Source organism: Tursiops truncatus, chromosome 1 (assembly GCF_011762595.2).
Source record: "Tursiops truncatus isolate mTurTru1 chromosome 1, mTurTru1.mat.Y, whole genome shotgun sequence".
In the NCBI taxonomy this organism is placed as follows: Eukaryota; Metazoa; Chordata; class Mammalia; order Artiodactyla; family Delphinidae; genus Tursiops; species Tursiops truncatus.
The window spans coordinates 164,159,604-164,178,797 of NC_047034.1; the positions used below are offsets into that span (position 1 = coordinate 164,159,604).

The window sequence follows — 19,194 nt, forward strand, 5'->3', positions numbered from 1 at the left end:
AGGATTCAAACCTAGGCAGTCTGGTGGCAGAGCCTGGGCTCTTATCCACCATGATAGTGTTATAGAAAGATTTTTTTCCTGGCTTGGAAACCACTTATGATATTCTGTTCATGAAAAAAACAAGTTACTAAACATTTGCTATATAATCCCTTTTGTCGTAGGGGAAGAAAAAAGGCATAAATTCACATGAATAGAAAAAAATCTGGAAGGATATATGCACAAAGAAGTAGAGCTGGTTTGGGGAGATGATGAAATCGTGGGTGCTTTATGGAAGCTTTATGCACCTTTGCATTTTTGAAGTTTCCTATGGTAAACATGCCAAGCTTGTGCCATAATAATAATGCTAACATTTATGGAGTGTTTTCTACACATGTGACACTTTATGTGCATTACCTCATTTAATCTTCACAACCACCCTGTGAGATCGACCCTGATTTTCTCCACTTTACAGGTAAAGAAACAGACTCAGAGATATTGGTACTCTTGCCGAAGGTCACACAGCTAATAATTTGCAGAGTTAGGATTTGAACCCATGTTGCCTGACTCCAAAGCTCATGTTTGTTAAATGAATAAATTATTGACTTAGCCACACTTTAACCAGGCATGCCCAGAGCAGGATCAAACCCTTGGTGCGGACAAGCTTCCAGAGAGGAGATGGAGGGCCTGCCTACCTCCTTGGTCGCTGCTCATGACTTGGCTCAGGTGAGGAGGGCCTGGTGAGTATTCTCATAGAGTCCCGCTTTACAGAAAACGCATGATTACACGTGAAAGCTGCAGTCTCTCTGACTTGATTCATCACACGCGGGGGAAGCCTGGTCACTCAGAACAGGAGGCCACAGTCATGGTACCACTTGCTCACCTTCATTTCCGAAACACAGGTTGCCAAGCATGCTTACATAGTCTCACATTTATAATAACTCTGGGAGGAAAGCAGAGCAGCTCATCTTATTTGACTCATAAGGAAATTGAGACTGTGAGTTGTCTAGTTAATGGAAGGCAGAATTGCAAAGAAGTTAACAGCACAAGCCATGGCGTCAGATGGATGTGGGTTGGGTTCCGACTCTGCTGTTTATTAGCTCTGTGACTTTGGGCGCTCACATCACCTCTCTGAGCCGTAGTTTTCTCATCTGTAAAATGGGAGCGGTGATGCCTGTACTCACAGGCTTGAGGGGAAGAGCAGCTGAAATAATGTATGCAGAATGCTGGGTCCGGTGCTTGGCATTCCAGAAATGGCAGTTGTTAGTCAGTCAACAGATATTTATTGAGCACCTACTACGGACTAAGCATCAGGTGCTGAGGATACAAGAGTCAAAAGTCCCTGGTCTCCTGTTGCTTGGATCTGGGTCAGCGAGGGCAGGAGCATGCAGATACCTGGGTGGAGGGGTGCTTTTGGCATAGGGAGTGGCAGGTGCACACAGAATATTTTCCCCCCAACATTTTGTTATGAAAAATTTCAAACATATATCAAAAAAGTTGAAAGAAATGTTCAGTGAAAAGCCATTCACCTCCCACCTAGAGTCAACAATTAACATTTGATTTGCTTTATGACATTTCTGGCCTAGATCGCCTGTGCTTTTCTGTACTAGGGACCCTGCCTTGAAGATTTGGAGTCACACTAGCTGGAACTGTCATCAGAAAACAGGGGTCTTTTGCAAGAATTAGAGAGGAAGACAGAAAACTCCCCTTTTGACCAGTCTTCTGGGAGAGGCCACCTGTGGGGGTCCCCTCCCTTTAATAAAAAAAGCCTTTCTGTTCACTGAGAAGCTTGGCCCTCTTGTCAAGCGGTCCGTCCCTCACTGAGGCAGGATCAGGTTAGGATGCCTCTGTGAGAACCAGCTGCCATCATCACTGAATTTGCTAGCTGGTAAACGCAACCATCAGGGGCTCCAGGCGCAGGAGCTGGCAGCGGCTGGAAACCTTTGGTGTTCATCTGCCTGACACTTGGTTTCCCTGGGCTGCCTGGTTTACAACCTGCTGGTACAGGACCCATGCCAACAGGGGTCACATTCACTTATCCCCCTCACAGGGGAGTCCCTCTTTAAGGAAACCCAGCTCATCAGAAGTGCTGATGGCCAGAAAAGGACCAGAAATCAGAACCAGGGCTGACCATGAGGGCTAATCTCTAGAGACCAGGGCACCTACTCCCTTATTTACTGTTGAGATAGCAGAAGCCTTAGAATCCTACATTCCTAGACTTTTAGAAGTGGAAGAAGACTTAGAAGTTATCTGGACTAAAGTTAAGTGGTTCAACACCCAGGTGCACAAGTCAGGCTTCCTGGGTTGAAATCCCAGCTCTATTACTTACTAGCCCCATAAACTTGGGCGAGTCACCTAACCTTTCTGTGCCTCAGCTTCCTCTGTTGTAGTAAAGGCTAATAGTCCCATCTCACAGGCTAGTTAACTGAGTTCATACATGTAAAGTGCCTAGGACAGTGCCTAGCACGCTAAGTGCTTAGTAAATTTTAGCTCCCGAAAATACCTAAAACAAAAGTAACCAGGTAGTGGTTTGCAGCCATTTTTTTTCCTAGGCATGTCTTAACATACTGCGTCATTAATTTTTTACAAAAGTGGGATCGTACTTACACACTGTTCTGTAATTTCCTTTTTCACCAAATAATATATCCTCTGTGCCATTTTTGAGAAACCTTAAAAGCATTTTCCTCTGGATTTTCCCCCATGTTCAGAACAATCATATGGGTGGCAGATCGTGTGTCCTATAGTTTACTTAACCAGTCTTCTACTATTGGACATTTAGGTTATTCTCAATTTTTTCCCTTCTGTAAATAAAGCTGTGCTGAGCAAGAAGTGACTGATGCCCGTGACTGTATGACCTTGGGTGTGACCTTCTGTGTCTCGGTTTCTTCATCTAAAAACAAAAAGACAAGATTCTACCAGGTGATTAGAATCTCCCTTGATCCAGATATGAATCGCATGCCAGACATCTCTGACAAGCAACCATCAGTTTCTGCTTGCATTCCCCTAGTGACAGGGTGCTCACTACCCCATGAATGGTCAATAAAGTATCCACTCATGTTGGGTCAAAATCTGCCTCCCTGCTACTCCTAGCCAAGTTTTAGTCTCTGGGATCCCATAAATTCAGTCTATACTCAGTGGCCAGTGGCTGGCCAGTGCAGAAGGTAAAAAACTTTGATTCCTCCCTCCCTCCCTTTCTCCATGCTTACTATGTATTAGGTCTTCTGCTGAGCAGATGGATGTGACCACAGGATAAGTTAGCTGCAGGTCAGAACTAGATCTCAGGTGCCCTAAATCCTATTCCAGGGGACTATCCTCCATTGTGAGTTGGGCGTGCTAAGGCCGGTGGCCATCCTCAAATGCATTGCAGTGTTCATGCCCCAGGCAGAGTCCTGGGATGCTCTGTGAGCAAGTGACCAGAATGGGGGACAATTTTAGCCTCACCAGGGTTTTACTAGAGCTGGACCCAAGCCTCTTTTCTTTTCTCCCACCTGTCCTTAAGAGATTTAGAAACAGGTCCATTTAAATACAGTTTCAAATAAAAATAATTTCAACTGTGTAGCTCTGAGGACTTAGTTCTCTGTGGGTCCTGTGTCCTCCCCAGGGCTTAGCATTGCTCTTTGCTTTCATTCATTCATTCATTCAATATATCCTTTTTAAGAGCCCACTTGGTGCCCTCTCTGACATGTGGTAAGGTTTTAAAGAGAAATTTTGCCAATCCAAAGCCCCATCTGAGCTTTAGTTTCTCCATTTGTAAAATAGAGGTGTTGAGTTGATCTATTCTTTGCCATTCTTGCAAGATATAGTGAAGGTAAACGAAGTAAGGGGTAGAGAAGGATTCTCATGTTTGGGGATCAAGTGAATGAATGCCCTCCTTTCAACTGAGCACAGTGCCTGTAGTAGGAATGCAGCAACTACTTGTTGAATGAATAAGTCAATGAATGATTGAATGAATCAGTTAATGTTGGAATAAATGCATTTTTTTCCTCCTCCCTGTCACTGCCCCTCTGCTCCTGTGTTAACTCCATAGACAGGCCAGCAGGGCCAGCCTTGAAGCCTGAGATAAGGCCTTTGGCGGGTGTCTCCCCTATCCCTCCCCCGAGTGGGTGTGGAGCCGAGGTGTAATGCCCGGTGCTGGTGGAACTGACGCACAGAGACGGACACAGGATGGGCTCTAAGTACCAAAAGTCTGTGCGGGGCCCGCTGACCCTGTGGGCCTTTATGCTGGAGGTGACTCTCATTCTCATCTTCTTCTTTTTCACTTCCTATGAAACTTCTGTAAAGGAACAGAAGAAGCTCATGAGGACCTATCGAGGTGAGTGTCCAGAGGGGAGGTGGTCACAGAGGCAAGTAGCAGGGGCAGGGGAAGAGGAGGTCTGTGGTCCTCCAAGGGCCTAGGGGCTCCTTTCCACAAAGCCTCCGAGGAAAGGAGTTCCCTCATCCTCTTCCATTCATTGCACAAAGACCCAGCCAACAATACAGTCTCTTCTTTAGGACCGGTGTCACCATCACCTCTTCCATGAAGCCTCCCTTAATTTGTCAGGGCAGAGGGAGGGGCCTCCTTTTCTGTGTTCCTAGAATTCCCTTTGCCAAATGGTCTTCACAATTCTCTGCTTCTCTGCTCCCCCACCCCCGCTTCTCTCTCCTTAAAAGCAATGAATTTCATGTTATTGTTGGGTTTGGGGGATTTCGTTTCCTTTTTTTGTCTCTTTTTCGCATTTCTGTGCCACCCTCCTTTTGGAAGCTTTCCTCTCACTTAGGGGCTGGGAAGTCTGCTTTCTGCCTGCAAATCCAGAGCCATAAGCTCTGGCTGAAGGGGAATGTAGGATGGTTGTTATTTTATATGCAGCTAAAAATATTCATAGACTGTGATGAGAACAACTCTAAACAAGACAGACATCCACAGTGGTGTGGCTTTTGCTTTTTTTAAAAGTTGAGATGAGTTTTCAAGTATATCTGTGGGTCAATATGTTGTTTATGATAATGGAAGGGCCTCCTGGAGTGAAGTCCCTGGGACAAAGCTGAAACTTGAGCCTAGTTGAGTGCTTGCTTGTTTCTAATTGATATTAACTAGTTAACTGGAAGCAAAGGGAAGGCATCCCTGGGCCCTCAGCAGTGGAAAGAAGGACAAGGAGATGACTTGGGAAAGGAAGTCCCTATACTGCTTAATGGGCTAGCCCAGAGAGGGCTCTCAGTGCTGGACAAGTGAGACCTGGGCGCAATTTTAATTCATTTCAATTTACTTTGATTCTTTTTAATCCGGTACAATGTAATTCAATCCATTCACTCATTCATTCCCTCAACCCTGTATTACAAACCATGTGAGATCCAAACGCATGCTAATCAGGGATGATATTTATTGATTACTTACTAGGTACCAGGCACTATTCTAAATGCTTTACCATAACTCTACAAGACAGGTGCTATTATGATCTCCTTTGTTCTTGTGAGGAAACTAGGCACTTAGACATGGAGTGATTTGCCCAAGGTTGTTCAGCTAGCAATAGCACAGCAGATTTAAACTTAGTCAGCCTTATATTTTAAATAGGTAACCAACAAGGACCTACTGTATAGCACAGGGAACTCTGCTCAATATTCTGTAATAACCTAAATGGGAAAAGAATTTTAAAAAGAATAGATCCGTGTATATGTATAACTGAATCACTTTGCTGTATACCTGAAACTAACATTGTTAATCAACTACACTACAGTATAAAAGTTAAAAAATTTAAAAAAATTAAATAGATTAAATAAATAAATAAAACTAAATTAAGGGAAAAAAATAAACTTAGGCAGCATGGTTTGAGTTTCCATGCCCTTAACCATGATGCTTCACGACCCCATTTTACAGTCAGGTTGAGCCTCTTGTCATATAATCAGTAGGCGTAGGAGCCAACATTGAAACTTTGTCATTTGGGTACAGGGTCCCTCTTCTTTACCCCTAGGCTGTGCTGCTAACGTATAATAGATATAAGTGTCCTCAGGTGCTCACTTGGTATGGAAGCACAGAGGAGGGCCCACAACCCATGCAGGGAGATGGTTATGTCAGGAAAGGCCTCTGGAGGGAAGTGACTGCCCAGCCAGGACTTGGAGGCTCAGTAGGAGTTACCATGTGAAAATGGAGGGTCAAGAGCACAGCAGGAACCATTGTGTGTACACTCATCAGACTGCACCAATCTGGGGTTTAACAGTGCAGTGCTGTTGGAGCATAAATAGGGAAGCAGGGTGTGGTGGACCCATTGCATTGAGTGAGAAGTTTGCCCTTCATTGTTTTGATCTAATAGGAAGCAGGAGTGTGATCAGTTTGGGTTTGGGTTATGGAGAAAGCCATTCCAGGGCTGGCATGGGGATGGAGAAGAGAGCATGACTTGAGGTAGAAGGCCAGTGTGGAGGCTGTAGTGTAGTATGGACCAGGGGGCTTCAAATTTTTCTGATCATGCACACCATTATTCAAGCATGCACCATATTTATACGTACCGCTACATGAATACATTTTGTACATTATTATACAAGTACACAACTTAGAAAATTTGAAAGAAATCAAAAGTAAATATAAAATATTTTCAAATTACTGATCATAATGGTGTCAGTTACTCTTAAGGCAAGGTCCATGGTTACTGTTAATGATAGTGGATGGGACTTCCCTGATGGCGCAGTGGTTAAGAATCCACCTGCCAATGCAGGGGACAGGGTTCGATACCTGGTCCAGGAAGATCCCACATGCCGCGGAGCAACTAAGCCCGTGCTCCACAACTGAGCCCGTGTGCCACAACTACTGAAGCCTGCATGCGTAGAGCTGGTGCTCTGCAACAAGAGAAGCCAGTGCAGTAAGAAACCCACACACCGCAATGAAGAGTAGCCCCCACTCGCCGCAACTAGTGAAAGCCTGCGTGCAGCAACAGAGACCCAATGCAGCCAAAAAAAATAATAAATAAATAAATGATAGTGGATGCAATCCATTCCTCGGGGTCTTCTTAACAATTTCAAATTATCTTGCTTGACTTCTTGTCAGATATGATTAGATTGACTTTTTTTTTAAACTCTGAATGTGGCTGACGGAGAGTCTGCACGAGGAGAAGTATCACTCTGCCCTTTTGTTTCTGTATGTTTGGCTGCCATTATTGTTCTGCCTTCAATCTCTGTTTTTTGGCAGGAGTTGTTTGAGCCATTAGTCCGTTTTGTGAAGGTTAGTTGAGTTAAAACTAGGAAGCAATCTGTCAATCCACTTAATCTAATCCAGTCCCCGTAAATGATAAGTTATTTAAACCAGCCAAGTCTTTTTTTTTAAACATCTTTATTGGAGTATAATTGCTTTACAATGGTGTGTTACTTTCTGCTTTAGAACAAAGTGGATCAGTTAAACATATACATATATCCCCATATCTCCTCCCTCTTGCGTCTCCCTCCCACCCTCCCTATCCCGCCCTTCTAGGTGGTCACAAAGCACCGAGCTGATCTCCCTGTGCTATGCAGCTGCTTCCCACTAGCTATCTATTTTACATTTGGTAGTGTATATATGTCCATGCCACTCTCTCACTTCGTCCCAGCTTACCCTTCCCCCTCCCCGTGTCCTCAAGTCCATTCTCTACGTCTGTGTCTTTATTCCTGTCCTGTCCCTAGGTTCTTCAGAACAATTTTTTTTTTTTAGATTATATATATATGTGTTAGCACACGGTATTTGTTTTTCTCTTTCTGACTTACTTCACTCTGTATGACAGACTCTAGGTCCATCCACCTCACTGCAAATAACTCAATTTCATTTCTTTTTATGGCTGAGTAATATTCCATTACATATATGTGCCACATCTTCTTTATCCAGTCATCTGTCGATGGACACTTAGGTTGCTTCCATGTCCTGACTATTGTAAATAGAGCTGCAATGAACATTGTGGTACATGACTCTTTTTGAATTATGGTTTTCTCGGGGTGTATGCCCAGTAATGGGATTGCTGGGTCATATGTAAACAAGCCAATTCTTAAAAAAGACATTTTTAAGACAATCTGGAAACTGGAATAAAACATGAATATTATATAATATACAGAAATTATTGTTAGTTTTGTTAGGTGTGATAATAGCATAGTGGGTGGTTTTTAACCTATTTAGAAACAGGTTTAACAATTTAACAAATAGTGAGCCCTATTTGTTAGAGAAGCATATTGAAATGGAATGATGTCTAGGGTCTGCTTCATGCCAAAAAAAAAAAAAAAAGAAGAAGAAAGGAAACAAGGATAATAAAAACAAGATTGACCCCGTGTGACAATCATCAAAGCTGGGAATGGGTACATGAGGTTCATCATGCTACTCACTCTGTTTTTGTGTATGCTTAAACTTTTCCATAATATAGAGGTAAATTTAAAAAAACAAATCCCTGTCGTTAGTTGCACCATGACGAATACAGAGAAACACATGTCACCCCCCTGCTCAGTGGCCCAATATTCCCTTAGAACACCTTCCGAAGCTAGGACACTAAGCTGTCTGACATCCTGAGCAAGTGAGAGGAGGCTCCTGGGTTCATCTCAACATTAAATGCTTGCAGAGTTGCAAACTTCACCAAGTGTCTTTAGGGGTAGAAGAGCCTAGATTAGTGGTTCTCACAGTGTGGTCCCCAGACTAGCCACCTCAGCATCCCCTGGGAACTTGTTAGAAATACCCGGGCCCCCATCCATACTTACTGATCTGAAACTCTAGGGTGGGGCCCAGCAATCTGTGTTTTACCAAACGCTCTAAGTGACTCTGACGCTCATGGAAGTTTGAGGACTACTGGAGCTAGACTGATTCACATCTTGCCTCTGCCTTTTCTTAGCTGTGAGACCTTGGGCAAATCACTCAACCTCTCTCTGCCTCTGTTTTAACCTCTGTCACATGATGATAGTACTTATTTAGTTGTCAAAAGGATTAGAAGAATGAACACATACCAAGACTGATAAAGAGTATTGTCTTTTATTATGAATAAACTTTAATTTCTTAATTTTGTTAGTAAAAATGAATAGAACTAGAGTGCTCATATCTCTTCTTCCAGCAGCCCCTGTGGTTGCCTGGAGCATCTTCTGAGGGGTGTGATCCCTACTCTGATGACCACTAGCCTGGATGACCTGTGATGAGGCCAAATGGGCAGGGACAATAGAGGAGAAGTGAAGAGTCAGATTCAAGAGCTACCTAGAAGATAAAATCAGCTGTTCTTGGCAAAAACGAGGGAGGAGTCAAGGATGGCTTCATATGTGAGATTTGGCAGATGAAGGAGCCCATTCCTGAGATGAGAGACACAAGGGGAGGGGCAGATTGTGGGATAAAGGAACAATGATATGTTCATTCTGGGCTTGGGATTCAGGTGCCTGTGAGATGCTTGGGGGAAGCAAGTGCATCCATTATCTACTGCCGCATAACAAACCACCCCCAACCTTAGTGGCTCAAAACAGAAATCATCTAACTTGTTCCTGATTATGATTCCATGGTTCAGCAATTTTGGCTGTATTTGGTGATGCAGTTCTTCTGTCAGTTCTACCTAGGGTCACTATGCATCTCTAGCCTGGAGGTGGCTGCATGGCCTCAGATAACCTCATTTGCATGTTCGTCAGTTAGTGCTGGCTGGCAGCTAGCCCATGTGGTTCCAGCAGACTAGCCCAGACTTTTCACATGGCAGCAAATGTGTTACCACAGTAAGAGAGGGCAAGCCCCAATGAGCAGGTGCTTTTCAAGCCTCTGCTTGTATGGTGTTTGCTAATGTCCCATTAACCAAAGCCAATCACAAGGCTCAACTCAGGTGGGAGGGGTCTATACTGGAAGCCATGATTCACTGGGGGCCATTACTCTGACAACCTATCACACAGAGCCTGCTTGCAAGCTGCCACATTGGGAGACCATCCTGGGCCCTGCACTGTGGCTACCACCCAGTTGCCCCCATATGCCTTAGAAGCAGTAAGCAGAGCTACTAAAAGACAAGAGCGGCTTTGCCAGTGACATATAAATACCCCCAAATCCTGGTACCTTCTATATCTCAGCCTTGACTGCCCCTTTGATTGGGCAATCTCTTTTTCTTTTCCCAGGCTGCTGCAGAGGTGAGGGTGGGGTGAGAGGCTGCGGGGAAGGGGAAGGCAGCATGGGGCTCCGTGGATGGTCCCTGACAGGGGCTGCAGAGGTCCTCCCAGTCAGTGGTGGGGAGCACGGTGTGGAGGCCGAGCCCAGGCCCTGAGGGACAGACGCTTGGCCTGGCTTCAGAGCTGTCGATGCTGAAGTGTCTGCAGGCCAGAGGGAGGGGCTAGGGTGGGTGGGGACACAGAGTGAGACTCCCAGGGGCAGCCAGGCCGAAGGAAGGGGGAACAGTCTTGCCTGAAGTCACAGCTAACCAGTGGCAGGTGTGGAATAATAGTTACTAACACTTACCGTGCACCCAGTGCTAGGATAAGCAATTCAAAGGAGCCAGCGAGCTTAGTACGCACAGCAAACCTCTGAGCAGGTGCTCTTGCTTCAGACCATTTTACAGACTAGCAAGCGGGTACACAGAGATAGAGCCAGACTCTGGACTCTGACAACCTGACAACACATGCTTCGTTTGACACTATGGAGAGCGAAGAATGTATGGAGAGGCAGGATGGTATAGTGGTTAAGCCCAGAGAGTCAGGATTCAGCTCTGCCACCAACATTTGCTAGCTGTGTGACCTGGGCTAATTACAGCACCTCTCTGTGCCTCCCTGTCCCCATCTGTAAAATGGGGATAATAAATAGTACCTCCTACATGGGCTTGTTGAAGGTTAAGGCTGGCAGGCACTTGGAAGAGTGCCTGGTATGTGGCGGGCACCATGTATGTGCCCGCTGTTACAGTGATGGTAATTATTGTCCTGCAGGACTCCCAGGTTAGACTTTCTCTAAGTCATGGGACTTTCATAAACTTCTGAAGGCCTGCCTTAGACAGTATGTAAAACTCCCCTCTGGGGCCCGGTTGTTGGGGCCCCTGCAGCAATCCTCTCTTTATCACCCCTGGACACCTTAGCATCATTAGCTTATCAGACCAGCAGCTGATGAGGGGCTTAGCGCAGGGTCTGAGAGGCAGAGGCTGACACCAGTGGGGATGCCCTGAGCTGGGACCCAGCGCTGAAGTTGGGGTCCAGGTCGTGAGACATGGGAGGAGCAGGGGTGGGCCAGAGCCCTGAGAGGCTGGGAGAGGAAATGGGAGGATGCATGGGGTGAGAGTAAAGGGACCCTGAAATCAAATGTGATTTACTGACCAGTTTGGGGTGAATGTGCTCTGTCAACAGCTCCCAGAAACTGCCACCCTAATTTCATCCCCCTGGCCGAAGCACAAGCCCACCCTCAAGGACACTGTGGGGTCTTGGGAGGAGGGCCCTGAGTGCCTATACCAGGCAGCAGGCATGGCAGCTGTGCCTGATAAAACTCCCCAACCAAGAGGCTCTGACTTTCTATCTTTAGAGCCCCACGTCTGCCGTAATCCTGGTGCCCTTCCCCTCCCCACCCACTGCCCCCTCCTCTGAACACACCAGAGTGGTGAGGTCCTTACAGAGTATCAAGTCCGACTCCCATGTGTTACAGATAGGGAAACGGAGGCCCAAAGAGGGCAAGGGACTTGCCCAAGGTCCTTTAGTGCATTGCGGGCAAACAAGAGCAAGAGACAGCCTAGCCTGATGGGAGGGCACTGCACCAGGAGTCCAGAGCTTGGCTCTGCTACTGACATGCTGTGTGCCCTTAAGTAAGTCACAGGCTGTCTCTGGTCCCCTTCTGTAGAATGAGAGGAAAATGCAAGATCCCCCTACTCATGGAAACGTTGATAAATCTGGACCCTTTGCATATAGCATTGCTGCAAGATGGTGGATGTGTTTGTTTGTTCGTTAGTTTATTTGCTTTTTAACAGCAGTGTTTAAGAAAAGATTGAATTTGAATATCTAAAGTGGGGTTCGCAGTCTCCAGTTGGCCATAGCCCTCACCACTCCCTAATACACATTGTACCCTTTGTATACATAGTTTCCTGCTCGGCCCCTGAAGGAATTTGAGGGATCCCAAGAGGAGCCCCTATACAAAATGTGCCCTGCCCACCCCCATTCCACCCCCATTCCTAAGGGGATGCAAGCAGGAGATGGAAACATGGCCTCCCCCTCCCTTATGTCAGAGAAAAAAGGTGAAAGAAGTTGAATCCTCCTGATTGCCCACTTCTCACCCACTCCAAGTCCCCAGATCCCGTGGAGATGCCCGGGTCTCCTACAACCCGGTGTTTGTCAGACTGACCTGGGATCGTCAACACCCACCCAAGTCCTATGTGCAAGATTCTAGGTCTGTGTATTTTTCAATGAAAGTGAATTTAAATGTAAATTGAAGAGGCTTTGGAGAGATCTGGAAATGAGAGCTTCCTTGTTATCAGAGCCAAGGGTGGAGACCAGGTGAGTTCTTATTGCTGTGATGGTGATGATGGTGCTGAGCTTTCTCCGTGTGCCAGGCATGGTGCCAAGCTCTTGAACAAAACATTACTTCCTCTGGCTCTCCCAGCACCCTCCGAGGGGGGGAGAATTGCCCATATTTAGCTGATGAGGAAAGTAAGCAACCCACAAGGCCGTGCAGCTAAGAGGTTGAAACATAAAAACCGCCATTTTTATAGGTCAAAATGGTCAAATGTTGGCAATTTAATATGGTTTAATCTAATAGGGAACGATAGAGGTGGAGTCAAACAGAACTGTGTGACCTCAAAGCCCATGCTTTTTCCTTTAAAAAAAAATTACTTACTGTCCACGTGCTGGTTGTAGAAATTTTTAACACTGAAAATTTTTTAAAATATAAAACTCTCCTAAACCCAGAGATAATCTCCATGGGGCAAAAAATTCCTTCAAGATCTCTCTCCAGGCATTTGTACACATACGAACATAGTTGGTGTTTGTTGATGAAATAGTCTTTACTATTCTGAGCAATTATGTGCCTCATACTGTTTGATTCTGGCAACCTGATGAGAGAGGTATGATTATTTTTCCCATTTAATAGGTGAGAAAAGCAGGAGGGCAGATAGTGTGGTAGCTCAAGGCACAGGCTCCAGAGCAGACCGTCTAGGTTGAAATCCCAACTCTACCAGCTGGAGCGAGTTACTTAACCCCTCTGTGCCTCGGTTTTCTTGTCTGTAAAATGGTGATAATAACAGTACCCGGGACCTCCCTGGTGGCGCAGTGGTTAAGACTCTGCACTCCCAATGCAGGGGGCCCAGGTTCGTTCCCTGGTCAGGGAACTAGATCCCACATGCCTGCTGCAACTATAAATTTGCATACCACAGCTAAGGAGCCCGCCGGCCACAACTAAGACCCGGGGCAAACAAATAAATAAATAATATTAAAAAAAAAAAAAAACCAGCACCCACCTTGAAGGATGCTTGTGAGAACTAAATGAGATAGTTTACGTGAAGTGGTTAAAACAGTGTTGGCACTTGATAAACACTTAATAAATGTCGGCTGTTATTAAAACTCAGAGACGTTAAATAACTAGATTAAGCCACACAGCTGGAAAGTGCCGGAGCCCTGCTATGACCCCAAGCTTATCTGGTTCCAGAGCCCAAACTGTTATCCATTTTGCAAACCTGGAATTAATTCAAAGCATCCGCCTGTTTCCTTTTGCTGGTCCCCTCCGGAACATTAGCTAAGTCCCTTGCGCTCATCTGTCACAGCAGCCCCTGTGCAGGGTCCGAGGCTGGAAAAGGGGAGGATCGCCCATGTGGCTCTGGTGCTTTCTGCTGGCCCACCAGGTCCCTTTCAGCAGGGGTCAAAGGGAGAGAGCCGTTTTCTGCGAAGATAATTTTGGTTCTTGCCTATGAACCTCTAGACCCGCTTCTGCCCCCTCTTCTGCATGACCTGAGCTAAGTCACCAGCTTCTGTGGCCTTATTTTCTCTCACACATGATCAGGAGGTTGAACCGGATTCTCAAAAGCAGGAGTCAGTACCTTGACTGATTGTAAACTATGTGTAAGGACTTGTCCTGATGCTCTACACGTGTTCATATCATTGTGTTTAATAATAACAATAATTGCTGCATTTACTGAGCACTCAGTATGGGCCAGGCCCTGCATTAGCTCAGTTAAACCTTCCCTCAAACCTGCATGGTATGTCTGTGTTATCCCCATCATTCAGATGAGAAAACTGAGGCTCAAAGAGGGGAAGTAACTTGACTAAGCACTCTTCAATGATCTTCAATGTCCCCTCCAGCTGCCGTTCTGTAAAACTCCAATTTCACACAACCCTCCACCTTTTCTGCTTCTCCTCCTCCTTCTCGACATCTCTTCCCTGAGCAGACTTCCAGGATGTTACCATCATGGCAGTCCTTGGCTTGGGTTTCCTCAACACATCTTTGCGGAGACACTGCTGGAGCAGCGTGGCCTTCAATTTCTTCATGCTGGCCCTCGGGGTGCAGCTGACAGTTCTGCTGGATGGCTTCCTGAACCAACTCTCCCTTAGGAAGATGGTCCTCAATCTCTCCAGGTAACTGGACGGCCACTGGATCACTTTTGGGTCCTTGGGAGTCTGGGGCCCAAGAGGGCAGATTCTAGAAGAGCTGGCTTGTCCCCTTCTCTTTCCAGCACCGGCGCCATGCAATATTCAGGACTTATTTATACTCACAAATTACTCATTGTTTGTCTAAAATTCAAATTTAACTGGCATCCTCTATTTTATCTGACAACCCTACGCTGTGACATCACAAGGGGCCCAGATCTACAGCCCATCCTGTATCCTTTCATTTTTGTTGATTTTGATTTCATAAACTTATACAATAAATATTAGTTCAAAGAAAAAATTAATAGAGATTAGACAAAAAGAAATAGAAATCTCACACTCAGAGAGAGAGTCTCTTGAAAAGAAGGAAGTACTCTCAGTCCTCAAATGCTGGTGGACAAGAAATAGCCTTGTCTTTAGTTTCTTTAAATTAACTCTGATTTCTTTAGATGCCTTTATAAGAACTAGCAAAATTAACCTGTGTTGCTAGAAGTCAGAATAATGGTTACCGGAGGAAGGTGGTGTTTATTGATTAGGAAGGGGCACAAAAGAAGTTTACGTGGTGCAGTAAACATTCTCTATGTTATCCTGTGTGATGGTTACACAAGAGTATATATATATATACACACACACATACATTAAGTTGTACATACCTGCAAAAAAAGTCATTCACACTTAATAGGAGGAACCAGGTAAAATTTTTCTATAAAAATTGTTTTTTGGTTTTATCCAATTCTGAAACTTTGTCTTGCCCAGATGATGGGTAAATCCCACCTTAGGTATCTTGGGGACCCCTTCAAGGCCATTCTACCCTCCCCTCTGAGACCCTACTAAACCTCTGGGCACTGCTGTTAAACATCTCTCCATGAACCAGGCTCTGTGCTGGGCACTTCACAAACATTGTTTGTTTAGCCCTTCCAAGTAGGGGTCTGATGTGGCGTACAGGCAAGGAACTAGACGCTCAGAGCTCGTAAGACACTTGCCTAGGGTCACATAGCTAACTGGTGGAAGTGACTTCAGTTTTAACTCTGTAACCTTTCCCACACACTGCAGAGTGGTCCTGACAAGAAACACAGTGTAGCCAGCTCCCCACGGGCCCTGAAAAAAACTCTTCACCTTTTTTCTTTTAAACCATTTTAGAGCTGATCCCCATGGGGATTCAATAAACCACCCCCCCACCCCACCCCCAGTAATCACCTGGGAAGTGACAAAGGGCATTCTGGGGGAACTCCAATAGGGTGATCGTGGTCTGGTGTTTCTGCTGCCCTGGCTTAAGGTCACACAAGCCTTTGGCTTCCTGAGCCTGAGTCTCCAGGCATCTCCAGGCTGCCCCCGTCTTCTGACGTCCTGCCTGCAGGAATCTGTCAATCCGGAAAGACAAGAAGAGGCCATTTACAGCCCGAGTGAACGCCCCTGCCCTGCCCTGACCACTTGGGTCCTCCCAGCTGTGACCCCCCAATGGGGCTGGCTTCACAGATTTGAACAATGGGCTCCTTCCTGACCTTTCCTGCTCTGGCTGGGCTGGTGGGCGGTGTCCAGGCCTGCCTCTCAGACGGCCCTCTCCCTCTCCTGCCGCCTCACCAGCTCGAGGCCTGACTTGGCACTGAATCGGTTCTGCCTTGAGTCACCGATGACCAGTCCCTTCAGGGCGGGGGCCTGTCTTATTCAGTTTTGTCCTCCTTTGTTTTCCTCACATAGTAAGGACTTAGTAAATGGTTATTGGAACAAATATGAAAATAAAAAGAACCCTGAAAGTTGTGATATTTTTAATGCTGTATGTTAAAAGGTCTTGGAGGGCCTATCATAGCAATAACCAACCCCCTTACTTTGCTTGACTCACTTTGCCCTCCCAACAGCTCCATAGGCCTTGCCTCTCTTATAGATGAGGACATGAAAACACAGAGTGGTTAAGTCATTTGCCCAAGGCCACACAGCCAGGAAGTGGCTGAGTCAGGATTCCAACCATGGCAGCCTGAACAAGACTGTCCTAAGCACCGTACTTCGCTGTCTCAATCCCTCCCTGGTCCCAACTGGCCCCTGAGGTCTGAAATCCTCCCACTGGCACAGAATCTCTTGAATTAGGCTTTTGCCAGTTAAATGAGTGCTCACCCAAAAGATAACATGGCCAGCCACAGTGAAGCACTGAGTGACCCTTCATTTCAAGTCATTCCTGGCCCCTGTGAGGCTCCTTCCCCATACCTTTGGCCTCCTCTGGCTTTTCCTCTGAAGTCCTTGAGCCTTAAGTAGGACACTACATTGGCAGCAAACAGTGGGAAGTCTGTGTCCAGACTTCAGAACACAGGCTTTGGATCCAGGCCAAATGGGTGGGTTTGAACCTTACATTTGTCATTAACTAGCTGTGTGGCCATTACCAAAACAGTCACCTCTTCCAGTCTCAATGTACTCACCTGTAAAATGGAGGTACTGAACGGTACCCTGGCACCATTTACAGAGGGCTACCTGGAGGATTAAAATTTAAATGAGATGATGTACTTGCAAGCCTGTTATACATAATGCTCAATATATTATTATTATTACTGTCACTATTATGGTGGTGGTGGTGGTTGTAGCATCATCATCATCAGCTCCCAGGGGGAGGGGTGGTCTCAGCAAAGTGCCAGAGGAGGGTGGGTTGGTTTAACCACAATGGATTGTCCAGCTCAGTGCCACCTCCTCCAGGAAGCCCTCCCTGAGTCCAGTTCACATTGCTCTCTCCCTCCAGCGAACCCCTCTGGCCTCATGATATTGCAGATGGTTTTAATTGACAGGGTCATGATGTCGCTTTGTCTCCCCAGCCTAATCGTAAGTGTCTTGAAAACAAAAATTGTTTTCTCCTTCTGAATCCCTGCACTAAGCTTGCTCACTTGTCAAGGGAAAGAAGGAATCAGTAATAGCACTGAGTTAGTTCTTTGTGCCAGTCATGGTGTGCGAGACACACATGCACGACTATTCCTTCTAATCCCCGCAACACTCCCATGAGATAAGTATTATCATCCTCCTTATTTTACAGATGAAGAGACAGGCTCAGTGAGATTAAATAGCTGTTCAAGTGGAAAAGCTGGAACTGGAAGCCAGGCTTGTCCTACTTCCAAACCCAGTCTCTTTCCACTACAGGGAGAGGGAGAGAGGACGGTGGTGGTGCCTGAAGGATGGGCGGGCAGGTGAAGAGCGCCCTCTATTGAGCATCTGTGAGTGATGACAGTAGAAGAGAAGCCCAGGGCAGAATCCTAGTAGTCAGATCCCAGAAGCGGTCCCGTGGGAACAATCAGACATTCCTATGAGAACTTCGGAGCATCCTCAGTACAGATGAGTGTATGCAGATCAATCAGAGTGTGGCTGCCATCCTGAGGGTGGGGGAGGGGATGAAGGAGAACCCAGACTTGGCAGCCTCCATCCCCATGAGAGCGGAAATTTTGTCTATTTGCTCTCCTACTCCATCCCCAGTTTCTTGAAAAGTTTCAGGCAGAGAGTAGGTCCTCAACAAGTGTTTGCTGAATGAGTGGATGAATGAATGGGAGGCATCCTTCCTTCTCAGTCATCCCTGTCTTGGCCTCTCTCCCCAGTATTCAGATATCCACCATGAGTGCTACATCTGTGCTGATCTCAGTGGGTGTCATCCTGGGGAAGGTCAACCTGCTGCAGCTGCTGTTGATGACATTGATAGAGGTGACAGCCTTTAGTGCCACGAGGATGGTCGGCAAGGAAGTCTTCAATGTGAGTCATGGTGCTGTGAGGAGGGACCTCGGGGATGAGGGCTGAGCAGGTGAAAGGGGAGGGCTCTGTCTCCATTTGATAAAGCTTCTGGGATTAAAAAAAATTAAAGACAGGCCAAAATGGGGTTGCAAAAGTGTGGTCTATGCTAAACATTCAAACATAGCAAGCAAATGCTATGAAGGCGGTTCCCACGGTAAAAACTGTCAAGGAGGACTTCCCTGGTGGCGCAGTGGTTGAGAGTCCGTCTGCCGATGCAGGGGACATGGGTTCGTGCCCCGGTATGGGAAGATCCCACATGCCGTGGAGCGGCTGGGCCCGTGAGCTGAGCCTGCGCGTCCGGAGCCTGTGCTCCGCAACGGGAGAGGCCGCAACAGTGAGAGGCTGGCGTACCGCAAAAAAAAAAAAAAAAAAAACCAAAAAAAAAAACTGTCAAGGAAAGAGGTCAGTTCCCAGAGATGGAAAGCCCACTGTGGGCAATGCATTATAAGCCTTTTCCTGCTTTGTTACGGTTTTCATAGTGGTTGTTTTAAAAAGCTGCATTAATTCAAAGCCATCTCCTCTCTTCTCTGCAGCTTCAATGTTTTAGTTTAGCTGGTCCGGGGGAGGGTTTGGCACTGACTTTGAGAGTTCACTGCTTCTCCTCAAAAACTTCAATTCAGCCTGGGTTTGTTGCATGGAAGGGCTCAGGGGAAACTAGAGCCAGAAACCAGAGCTGTTCCCAGTAGAGGCAACTCAAGAAATGAGTATTCCAAGCTGACGATTCCTGGGGGACCTCAGAGAGATTAGAAATGCAAGACTTCTTCAGTTCTTACAAGAGAATTCCACAGACTTTCATTTTTATGTGTGACTGAGGGTTCCTTACCATCCATTCATTCCTTTCACAAATATTTATGCTGAGCCTATTGTGTACCAGGCACTCTTCTAGGCAGTGGGAAAATGCAGCTGTCGTGGAACTTCTATTCCAGAGGGAAAGACTGCCAATAAACAATAAAATAGGCAAAAGATACAGTATGTTAGATAGTGATAAGTACTATGGAG

General features: G+C 46.1%; 1 protein-coding gene across 1 annotated transcript in view; it reads left to right on the top strand.

The window, feature by feature from the left end:
- The first annotated feature begins 4,140 nt into the window (after positions 1-4,140).
- The window catches only part of LOC101334466 (RH-like protein), a 33,227-nt gene continuing 18,173 nt past the window's right edge, over positions 4,141-19,194 (top strand). The window contains exons 1-3 of the mRNA XM_019938453.3: positions 4,141-4,288; positions 14,244-14,430; positions 18,006-18,156. Of these exons, the coding sequence (XP_019794012.1) occupies positions 4,141-4,288; positions 14,244-14,430; positions 18,006-18,156 (486 nt within the window). The remainder of the gene's footprint in view (positions 4,289-14,243; positions 14,431-18,005; positions 18,157-19,194) is intronic.